Raw genomic sequence first — 12,220 nt, forward strand, 5'->3', positions numbered from 1 at the left:
TGCTGCAATTTGTAGTGTGCTTATGGCACCAGACAAGATTTAGCTGTAGTGAAAGCTAATATAGGAGTGAACAAAATTCGTAAGTACTTGTAATGGGATACAGTATCTATGACATTTCCTTTATAAAACGATTTCTCATATGAGTGCAGAGGACCACCATTTCTAAACACAATAATTTTTGCCTTCTTTAAATTTGCTTTCATACTTGTTTGATTACAAAACTTTTCAAGAATATCAATCTTCTTCTGAAACTGCACACAAGTATCAGCAATGGTTGACACATCATCAGTTAACACGAGAAAACAAAGACTGCTAATGGAAGATGAGACTGTAATACCCTGGCCACCATCCATCCACCATAAGCCACTAGATGCCCTAACTGAAGCAGATAGAGACCTGTAAATAGATATTAATAATTTTAGAAATTTACTCCTTATACCAACTTCTGCAAGTGCTTTTATAAGCACGCCACGCCTTAAGGTATCAAATGCTTTGGTAAAATCCAGAGACAATAGAATCTACCCCTTTTTACCAATATATTTTTGAACTACAAACTGCAGAGAAAACAGATGATCAATTGTGGAATAATCAGATCTAAACCCAGCTTGCAACTCCGTAATAATATTATGATCTTCACACCAACACAGAAAGCGACGGTTAAGAAGAAACCTTAAAACCTTACAAGTAGAATCTATACGCAAAATTCCTCTGTAATTATCTGTAATATCTCTACATTCTGACTTATATACAGGACCAGAGTCAAGAATAGTATTAAAAAGATGAGTAAGTTATATGTATTGCACAATAAGATGCCTAGAAAAAGCCTGTGTGAAATACGCTAGAAGGAACCAGTGAATGGAATTGTGGACATTTTACACTTCAGACAGAATATGCGCTGATGTATCAAACAACTTATTTTCCCCGTTGTAGGCTTAATAAGAAAATGTACATAAAGATAAATTATATATGCTTTAAATGTAGGTGCTACATCTGTATAGTATGCAGCTTATCAGAGATAGTGAACTAAACACATTCATGACCATTATAACACTGAAGATACACAATATATATATATATATATATATATATATATATATATATTGTCATTGTGGGAAGTGTACCACTTACTGGGCTTACAATACAAGAATACTACCTATGAAGTGTGTGTTATAGGTATGTAAATGTCTATGTCGTGTTTGTTTTCCAATATTTAATCAACTAAAATTGACACATTAATTGCCAGCTTTTATCAACAAATTGTGCTACACAGAGATGTAAATTGGAAATGTCTTTATGCATCTTTATGGAATAAAATGTGTCTGTAGTTTGTGTATTCTGTTTATCCTTTTGGACCAACGTTACGTAAAACAAAATAGTTTTATGGGAAAAAATCTTCGAAAAGGTTTAAGCAGATTACGGTGCCATAAATTGTAAAAGAGGACTCATTCGGGGTTGAAGTATCACTGTAATCAGTAGTAACAGGTTCCAGTGGTTGGATGACGCCGCGTTGATGCAGGGCTTCTGAGGACGCACCGTAGGAGCCGAGAGAAGGGACCTTGCGCATTGCCTGTCTTCAACATATGGTCCAACGCAGGAAGCGTACATCATGACATGCGCAATGTAGCTCTGTTCATGGACCCCGTGAAAGAGGTGAGACATGGGCCCACGTGCATAAATACCAACATCTTCACCACCGTGTGTTTCAATATTGTGCCGCACTGCTGCCTCAGAGGTGTAATTCACATTGGCTGAAAAAAATTAAAAGAAGTTTAAAGAAACATCAGGAATACAGGGTGTAGATTGTCGAAGCTCTCTTGGCGCTAAGATAATCGTAAGTTAATGTTAATGTATGGCACTTACGACTGCCTTAGCTCTAAGAGAGCTTCGAAAATCTAGGCACTGCAGAATGACAAAGAAAACATACTGAACCAGATTTATTGAAAACACACAAATATAATAACATCAAAGAATCACAACACGTTCATGGAGCAATTATAGTTTCACTTCTGCATTACTCACTCGTCACATCATTCGTAAGATTTAGACGCCCTCCGTAGTTGACGTTTCGACCATTTCCGTAGATCAACGTTGTGTATGTCAGTTTGTCATCGTCAAGAGATGTGTCCACCACACCTAGCCAAACGTGAACAGCATTGTTGCTGAGTTATCGCCCCTGTTTCAGGTTACACATATATTAAAACGTCTTGACGAAATATATTTGTCACATAAAGTATCCCAGTGTTAGGGGTTTTCGACGGTATAAGACAAAAATGTAATTTTTGTCTTTAATATCATTTTCAGTTTTGATTTTGCTAACCTTGAGTGAGAAAGGTATATTCATCTATTTCACAAAAAAGTATCATGTGTTTCCAACCAAAATAGCGTTTATAACATCGTATCGGCGAAACTGCAGTCGCTTGTCACATCCGGGTACTTTTGTATGTGTTTTCGACGATGAGCCATACTTTTCCCTCCGCACTGCGAGAGAGTGTTTTGATCACGTGGCTTCCTGTTTCATACATACCCTGTCACTAGCAGACGACTGATCTTGTTGAATTTTGCTCGCTATTTTTTGTTACACAGGCAATTGATTTTGCATTTGAAGTGGTATTAACGATCGAGGGTAAATAATATGGTTGTTTATTTGCTCTTTACATAACTTAATTTCTTGATTTCAATTGTCAATAAAACGTCTCACGACAGGAACTGGGCATCCGCCCTACCGATGAAACTGTTTGTGCACTCCGATCGCGCACGTATTTCCTCGATATAGCGCTAGCAATGCAATCGTCGAAATCACCAGAACGTCGAATTCAGCTCGCTTTGGGATATGTTTCACGCCTGGCAGCAACATTATTACGACCTGGTCATGATTTCCAATGTAAAATCAAGTCTGAGCAATATGGAAAAGTGACTGAGAACAACCAAGGCCATTTGGTTACAAGTCACCTTATGCAAATTGTTCCTTCGTTATTGCCTCGAATTACCACAAACAACAGCACCCAAACGCAACTCTTTACCACTTTGGACGAAAAACAACAAAATGCACGTCTTGAGCATGTAAGGGTACAAGGCACGTGCATGTACGGTATAAAACCACCCCACAGTGTCGAGCAGATCGCACTTAACAGAAAAACACTTAACAATGCCAGGGTTAACTCCAGAAGAGCGAGAAATGGTCATCGGAATGCTGCAAATGGGCGCCACTACAGGTGACGTTGCAAGGACGTGTCACTGTACTGTCGTTACCGTCAGAAACTGGCCAGACCTCAGACAGACCCAGGACAGACCGGTCAAGGATGACAACAGCGCAGGAACATCACCATATGAAGCTATTGCAACTGAGAAACCCCTTCCTGATGTCATCAGCGGCAACGGGTCTCGGTCACCCAGTCAGTCGGCGGACAGTAACAAGAAGACAACATGCCCATGGTACCGAGGAACGCTTCAGACTGACAGACAGGTCTGAGGGTGCAGTGGGCGACAGGAGTTGGAGCCAATGTCGACCAAAATCAGTCAAAGTTTCTGTTAAAGCTGACTTTTTTGTACTGAACATGTGTCAATGTCATTGCTTAACAAATCACAACATTCATATTTTACTTTGTTCTTGTCGTTTTCTTAAAGCTGTCATACTGTACCAGGGGAAAGTTTCTTTTGCCCGTCAGTTTATTTGTTTCGGGAGATGTTTCCAGGAGAAGCGTTGCATTCACCCTATCACAAGTCGTATAGGTGTTCAAGTACCTGTTCGCGTTATTCAGGTTTCGTTAAAGAAGTAGTGCGGAGGACGAAGATGGCTTATCGTTCAGCCATACACTCGGTCAAGGAGCGGTGGGGTAGGCGAGTGGTGTTCGCTTGTGGCGCTGTGGACCTGAGTACGATTCCCCACATTTCCACTCGTTGGGTGCAACGTGTGGAGCGTGAAGCCCATTTCCGCTTAAAACCATACCCATTCAAATTTTCAACAAATTAGGAGAGTTACATCCCCCGAGTCTTCGTACAGATATACCACTGGAAGAGGGGACTTAGCATGTTTCGATTCTTCTCTTTTGTAATTTACAAGTCAAAAAAAAAAAAACTTTAGAAAATTACTCTAATCATATGAGATTTGTTCTTCGGCTTGAAGTATGAAGAGACGTACAGACAACATGCATGGCGGCAACTGGTCACTCATGGAATGTCCAACATATGGACAAGTCCAAATACGGAATGGCATTTGATTTGACATATGTACAAAAATTGCTTGCTAACCTTGAATAAGAGATGAAAACAATCTTTCACACCGCAGGCATTTAGAGGACGCCAGGACTATACGAAACTAAATAAATACTTTGATAAACTTGATCCAATTGTGAACCTGACTGAAGCACGTACCAAGAATGTTGTTGCCTCTGGATGGGTACCCTGCCATCATCATGGTGTGGGAGTGGTCAGCTGTGGTCACTATCAACGTGTCCCTCTGATTGGTCAGATTGTCAGCGCGTGACACAGCTTCAGAAAATGCTGCAGTATCTGACAATGCCAGAGCGACTCTGTTTACGTGATGCGCATGGTCGATGCGACCGCCTGAAAGATGATTTCATGCTTGATTTCACTTGATAATTAATGTATTTATTCCGGGTCTGGTTTCACTGTTGTTGTTTTTTTTTGTGTGTGTGTGTTTCATTTGCCAATCAACCCCAAATATGTCCTGACAATGTTTTGTATCTGTACTGCTTATCATGAAAACATGTCAAGTAAAATAAACAATTGTTTGCATAGTGTATCGTAATATTTCGGTGGCATGTTTGAAGTTATGGCCTTGGACAGACACACACAGACACTTTTCAAACCGACAAAACGCTCAAGACACGTAAGCTGTCTTAAAGAGGGGTGGGGGTGCTGCGCGTATAACATGCGTAAAAGCCAGAGAGTAACCGGTCTCAACTATTCGCAGATAAGTGATTCCTTCAGCCGGAACTGACTGATCAGTAATTAGATATATTTAAATGCAAAATGGATAATCAGTGAAGACACCCGGTGCTGGCCTGCTTGAAACAGTTGCCCTTACCCTCCACGAAGAGGAAGTATCCTTTGGGATTTTTCCTGAGTATCCGTATTGCTTTGTCTGTCATGTCAGCTAAAGATGGCTCCTTATCTGGATTCTGCTTCCTCTCAGCCTCATACTGCATGTGATCCTGGTTGAACAAACCTACAATGGCAAAACCGTTATTACAGAATCTGGGGCAATGGAGTAGCCTTCGCCGAAGAACCTGGTTCGATTTTCCACATGGGTACAATGTGTGAAGCTCATTTCTGATGTGGATATTGCTGGAACTCACTCACTACTTCGGGATCTTCTCGATTTGCTTCTTGTTTAACGCCGCACTGGATATAAACGAGTCTTGGATTGACAGTCCAGTGACTGACATCAAGAGCAGCTGATCGACTCAGCTGGGATACGAAGACAGATGTCAGCAATGCCAACGAACTCGATCCCGCCTCTCACAACAAGCATGGTGAACTGAACACTAACTCGGATCTTCACCGGTCGAATCGCGAAAAGGTAGAATGAAACGGCCCTTAACATCGCGTCCAGCTTGTTTGAAATGTGGTTTGTTTAAAGTCGCACTCAGCAACATTCCAGCTATATGGCGACAGCCTGTAAATAATCCAGCCTGGACTAAACAATCTGGTGATCACTAGCATGAAAATCGACCTATGTAATTGGCATGTGTCAAACAAGTCAGTTTGCCTGACAACCCGATCCCGTTGACTATGAGTTGCTAAAGAACAATTCTAACCCGGATTATCATGGGTACATTACGTTCAAGGTTATAACACAAAAACGCAAATGACATAGCCTACCCTGAGGATTTCACATGCTTTAGTACCATACGACAGGTTAACACTGATACCCTGCTTAGACCGACTCGGTGATGCCAGTGCCCTTAACATCCTTCTTATGCCGAGCGACAATCCCGGTCTGACGGGGCTCGAACTACATACCTTCCATTCACCTGTCCATTGGACTAGGTGGTTCGATTATTGCAAAACACATCGCTTTCAGTGGCATATTTAACAGGTAGACATTTACGTAAAGATTAAATGTCATTTTCAGGTTAAATGCCCTTAATTCAAACAAATAGGCAATGTGGATTTTAGAAAAGAGTGCCTAGGTTAAAATCCCAACATGGGATATAAGAAACTCATCACTGGTACCCCGTTGTGTGGCATGAAACCAAATATAAAGCCACTTTCTGACTTTCCCGTACAACACATTTTACTTACCCAATAGGAAATCTGTCTCAAGCGGGTCGACGTTGTTGAAGTCGGTGAGGTTGGTGACGTATCGGTACTTCTGTTTGTTTGCTTTCATTCGATTTTTCCAAGCCTGAGGTTCAACATGTATATATTTACACGTATACACATAAACATGCCATTACATTCCTGATAGAGACGTCATCTCGCATAATCATGAAACGTGGTCATTGATTTATTACATAATAGATAAACTGCAAAATATAACATACATACATATAAGAACTGACTTCAGTAGCTTTTTTGCATTAATGGAATTACAAAAAGGCCAAATGTGCCCGTATTACTTTATCCGTGTCTTTACATTCATGATAGTCAAGTACAAATGTGTCCATACAAAAACAAAGCACTGATTGACAATATGAGCATGATAGATTTACGCAGTCAAGCTACATGAACTCAACCAAATCACGGACCAAGCTGCCATATCTGTGGCTTGGGACGCCATGGACAGACTATCACCTCGAATTGTAACGGGTATTATAACTTGGTCAGTTACGTCATATGATGGTCCATTAGGTACGTAGCCATCGAAAGTTGGCCTTGCTAAAGGACGCAACTCTTATAAAAAAAATGCTTCTATGATCTATGATTACTGGGTCAAGAATGTGAAAAATGGACGTCAAGGTTTATGACTGTGTAAACTTACGTCTATCAAATTCCTTCCATCCCTTCTCCCGTGTTCTTTCTGTGCCTCATTGTTGCCTTCGTCTGGGTCTTGGGCGGTGCTGGGGGTGAAGAACATCCGTCCTCCTCCCAGGAGTACCTGCAGCGAGATTGCAGACACGTTCACCATTACATTCATCGATACACTATGTCTTGCATGTTCGCTATTTTTCGGTAAAATGTTTTCATAAAATTCTAAACAATTTCAGTAAAATATAATTAAAGGTGAGGTAAAGTGAAATAGGGCTTAACGTCTTAGAATATTTCATTCATATGACGCCGTGCATGCGAGTCCATGTGTGGCTGTTTGTTCTTCCCCAGAATTGAGCTCACCGAGACTCTCGGATACACTGTGCTGACTCCGGGTCGACCAAGTACCAGGCAGGGACCAAGAGGTGCCATAGTTTAAATATAATCAAGAATACACATTCCAGCCATCCATTCATCCAGTTCACATGAAATTACGTAGACGGTAATGTCCCAGTAACTCACCATTCCTGAAAAATAATGGTGCAGAGGCCGAGGCACATCATTTTGTTAAGGGATGGAGAGTTACGAGGATATTACGCTACGTAAATTATATTTAAAGTACTGGGAAGTTCTGTTATCAAAATTAAAGGTCAAAATGACAAAATGAAGTCTTTACTTTTCAACGGGTACTCACCGCTCCATATGTAATGTAGCGGGCAGACAACGGAATGACGTCACAAATGTGATTTAATAGCAAAACGTAATCGTTACATTGACGTTTTCACATCATTTCCAACAGATCCGAGTGTGTGAATTGAAGGTATGGGTGGCACGGCTCCCAGTCATCCAAGGAACCTCAAAGTCAAAGGTTCGAACCCAGGTTTTACCCTTACCACTCTAACCTGACAACGAAATATTCACCTGTATATCTGGATTGTCCTCGACCAGCTGTTGTGCTATGTCCTTACACCCGCCTGTCATCTTTGAATCTCCCTCCCAGTTCCGGTTTGTCACGTGGGCGTAGCTGGCGGCAGGGGTGGCATGCGTGATCCGTGTGGTGGTGATGACGCCGGCGGATTTCCCTGGGAAAGATTTGTTGGTTTGTTGTTTGTTTGTGGCCGCGTTTAGCAATATTCCAGCTATGTGTCGGCAGTCTGTAAATAATCCAGTCTGGACCAGACAATCAAGTGACCAACAACATGAGCATCGATCTACGCTACTGGAATACGTCAACATGTGTCAACAAAGTCAACGAGTCTGGCCACCCGATAACGTTAGTCGCCTCTTATAACAAGAATGGGGTATTGAAGATCAGTTCTAACACGGGTGCCCCGACGAGTGCCTAAGAGAAAGCCACAATATATGTTTGGTCTATATCTGGATTTGCAGGGTTTGTAAGAGAATGGCCCTATGTCCTAATTAATTACATTATAGTATGAGATGGATATTATTTATATACGCCACTGAGGGACTGTTAGAAAAACACAATAGACGTTGTAGTCCATAAAATGGACCACATCACAAAGTCTCATGATTGACATCATAAGTAACAATGCACAGTATGTGATCCATTATGCCATTTACTGTATCCATCTGATCCACACTGTCATAGCATGGGACTGCAACTGTTCAGTGAGTAATGCCGTGTTAATATATATCACCGACAAATTACTGTTTAACAATTCAATCGTCATACATGCATTATGAGAAACCTCATAGTATGCTATGCACTTACCCTGTTGAAGCGAAAACCTGAGTATAGACAGAGCCTCGTTTCCTTCGACTGACTCGCACCTGTTGTATTCAGCATTACCGTTAACGCCGAGAGTGTTTGAGTTGGCCTTGACCCCAGTCAGGAACGCCGTTCCCGTTGCTGCAGAGTCGGGGGTTTGTTTATCGACACTGTACGTCTGCAGTAGACAGTAACCATTCAGAAGGGATGTGGTAAACGTCTTTATTCAGGAAAGTGGCAAGACATGGAAACAAGATAGTCATAAAATCAGTACTGAAATATTCACCAAACGTCGCTTTCCTTCCCATTTACTTTTAGAAATTAGTTATTGTTCAAACCAGTCAACAAACCTTTGCAAAAGCAACATGCGGAAACGTTTCAAAACTGAGCGAGTTTTCTTCTCCTGATTGACCTTGGATCTGCCCTGCAAAAATCCGACTGGCTGTGACTGTTGGGATCCCCATACCGTCGCCCAGGAAGAGAATGACGTTGTGAGCGACACCTACATTGGACTCCATATTCAGTGCCGCGTGGAGTTCGTCAAGACCACTTTTAGTCCAATATTCTGGATCTTAAAAAATAAAATATATCATGCCAACATAACTATATTCACTTCCAGATCTTGTGATGTTGTCATTATTTCAGAACATCACCAGACAACAGGCATAACGACGTCGTGCATGTTGTAAGTTTGTTATAAACACTTAAATCAAATACGTTTAATTAAATTAAATAAATAAGAACATTGTATTTTGTTCATTTAAACGTCTATAAACAAACTGCTAGTGACCGGTGTTTATCTGTATTGTATTATTGTGATTGCCAGATGCGCCAGCAAGTTCACACAATTGGTCAACACAGGGGACGTCGGTGCTCACAACCTCCTACTGACAATTTCTTATATGCATGGACTATCAACCCTCTTTTTATGGTGAGCGTTCTCCAAGTGAAGTCGTCGTTACGCTGATAAGATTTATTGACCTAATGTTGAATATATTTACCTATGTTGTGATAATTTATATGCATTCTTACGGAAGCGTAGTAGGGCCTCTGTTGTACTTTACTGCCTCGCGTTCAGTTTGCTGTACTGATACGCATTCCATTAGTTCACTGTTATATGTTGCACTTCATTGCACTTTATTGAATTCGTTGAAATTATTGAATTATGTAATGATCTGGCTACTGGCTAATTCGACATCGTCTTTTGTTGGTTACCCAGCCACGTACGCATTTCTGGGAATACAATTGCCGATTTTTCTGCCAAGGAAGCACTCAACAAATCTGTGACACCACTTCTTATTCCACACACTGATTATACAACTAGCATTAGAACCTACATCTGTGATCTGATGCAGAAGAAGTGGGACACCCAATTTGATTTGTGGCTAAACTTGCATACACTCGCCAACAGCTGAAGGGATGGTGTAAATCCAGCTAGGGTCCATGCAGGTAGCAGAAGCACTGTATGTCACCATGACCCCTAGTATGGTGATCTACCTTCAGTTATTGGTGATCTATTGCCAGTTTTTACGTGGTATTATCTAACATAGTTTTCTGCTTTCAAAAATACATTCCAGCTAGTTATAACTCTTTTTGTGAAACTCTAGTTATTTTACAGTCCGTCGATGACTGATTCTTTAATTACTTGTATTGTTTTGTGCATCTACAGCATTTCTCGTCACTGTATGGCTGCAATATTGTGACGATACATTTTAACTCACCACTTCACTAAGTTACAGGTGTTACACAGAGAACGTGATCTAGACTACCAGCTGTCAGACACTTTTGTGGAAGCCACGATGGCTGAGTGGCTTAGATCGCCAACTTTGTGTGCTGTTCATTCGGTGCATGACTAAGAATGTGAGTTCGAATCCTGATGGGACTCAACCCGAAACGTTAAATCTGAACAAGTGAGTAAGTGTAAAACAAAAACAAGTCATAGAAAACAAGCAGCCATACCGCCTCCTGACCCACCTTTATCTTGTGTGTCCTTCCTGAAAGTCTGGGAATCGGGGAGGAGGACATATTGATGGGAAAGCCACACCCACGACATCATGAGACATGCTGAGAAAAGTCCCTCCATGGCTGCACAAGATTTGAGTTGCAACAGTGCAGACAGCGTACCCCAGATATGGGTATACCCGGGCCCTATCCACCCGTATCTTGGCAGCTAATATATGCGAGCAGTGTATTTATTTAACCTGTTTAAACAGTTACAGATTGCACTTCCTCAGTGCGTTACTTGAAACGTGGTGTTCTTATGTGTCTGTGACCAAGGTAGGCATAGTTTCTATGGTTACCTTAGCTGTAGCACTTCAATCACTTCAGGAGTGGCAGCATTGCCAAGTGGCTAAAGTGTTTGCTTGTCGCGCCGAAGACCCTGGTCGATTCCCGACATGGTTATAATGTGCGAAGCTCATTTCAGGTGCCCCCCTGTCATGATACTGCTAAAATATTGCAAAACGTGGCGTAAACGCTAACTTGATCACTCGCACACTCAGTTCAGTTTAGAGAGTGAGCTTGATTTATTCCAGCAAGTGTGACGCCCACTTCTGGTGTTCCGCGCCGTGACATTGATGGAATATTGCTAAAACGGGGGGAAACTAAACTCACTCTCATATTCCTGCAGCATCACGGCTGGGGACACCAGACACATATTATCGTATCAATATGATGCGATGGCGATCAGCATGAAATGCGGCATACCTACCGATTATTTACAGACCTGAACTTTATTTACACTCCGGCCGCGGTCTGCGGCATAAGAGGTACAAGATTACATACAATGTATTACTTAAATACAGCTGTAAAACATAAAATGGTCATATATACATATCGCTTGATTTCAGACATGAGTCGTATGTACATTCAATTAACCAGTTAATAAACGATTTTACACTCATGTGTTATTAGTTATCTTTTGTGGTGGCATTGCTTATAATGAGACATTCTTATTTTGCAAAATATTGCTAATTTCCTGATTGTTCCTAGTTTGTTTGAGCGAAATAGCTGGTTCAGTTTGTGCATGTTTGGGTTTATACAGAAATAGTTGTTAATATATTTACAGATTATATATAATACAGATAGCCGTCATTTTGCTGGCATATTGTTGAGTGCAACATAAAACTAAACTCGCTCATAGGCACATCCTGCGTCATTGTATCGCAAGGTGACAATCACTGGATTGTCTGATCCAGACTCTATTTGTTAACAAACAGCATCGTGCAGCTGTGATGCTGCTGAAACAAACGCATGATTACGATGTAGTGACAATTGTACAGATGACTCTGATTTTAACAGCTGTAGAGATTTCTAATAGATGTGGGGAGTAAAACCATACACCTTCACTCTTTCGGATGTTGAATGGGTTTGTCGCTTCATTTGTCTTGTATGAACGAGCTTGTTTCCTAGCCGGCGTCACACGGCTAGAATATTGCTGAATAAAAGCCCTGTACACCATATGATCAAAGCTTGAATTACTATTTCCATAGGTCTTGTCTTCATTCAGGTGAAAATCTGCAAAGGATGCAATGCACGAATATCACTGATTAGAGG

General features: G+C 41.2%; 1 protein-coding gene across 2 annotated transcripts; it reads right to left on the bottom strand.

The window, feature by feature from the left end:
* Positions 1-1,195: 1,195 nt before the first annotated feature.
* Positions 1,196-10,831, bottom strand: LOC137268439 (alkaline phosphatase-like). 2 transcript variants are annotated; one of them, XM_067803006.1, is made up of 10 exons: positions 10,640-10,831; positions 9,016-9,236; positions 8,669-8,843; positions 7,855-8,015; positions 6,947-7,063; positions 6,268-6,370; positions 5,048-5,188; positions 4,372-4,563; positions 2,020-2,133; positions 1,199-1,748 (listed from the first exon to the last, which is right to left on the bottom strand). In XM_067803006.1, exons 1-10 carry the CDS (start codon positions 10,746-10,748, stop codon positions 1,414-1,416), a joined length of 1,668 nt encoding a protein of 555 aa, XP_067659107.1. In that variant the 5' UTR covers positions 10,749-10,831; the 3' UTR covers positions 1,199-1,413. The 2 variants fall into 2 exon arrangements, with proteins under 2 accessions (XP_067659108.1, XP_067659107.1); XM_067803007.1 differs by lacking the exon at positions 2,020-2,133 and having other exon boundaries at positions 1,196-1,748.
* Between the last annotated feature and the right edge of the window lie 1,389 nt (positions 10,832-12,220).

This window comes from Haliotis asinina, chromosome 16, assembly GCF_037392515.1.
Source record: "Haliotis asinina isolate JCU_RB_2024 chromosome 16, JCU_Hal_asi_v2, whole genome shotgun sequence".
NCBI classification, from domain to species: Eukaryota; Metazoa; Mollusca; class Gastropoda; order Lepetellida; family Haliotidae; genus Haliotis; species Haliotis asinina.

Bases quoted from the DNA above. Each gene is read 5' to 3' on its own strand.
- LOC137268439 (XM_067803006.1), bottom strand. From the start codon at position 10,748: ATGGAGGGACTTTTCTCAGCATGTCTCATGATGTCGTGGGTGTGGCTT. The intron at 9,237-10,639 runs GTGGGTCAGGAG...TTATTTTTTAAG, and splicing joins GAAGGACACACAAGATAAAG to ATCCAGAATATTGGACTAAA. The intron at 2,134-4,371 runs GTACGTGCTTCA...ACGTTTGGCTAG, and splicing joins CAGAGGCAACAACATTCTTG to GTGTGGTGGACACATCTCTT.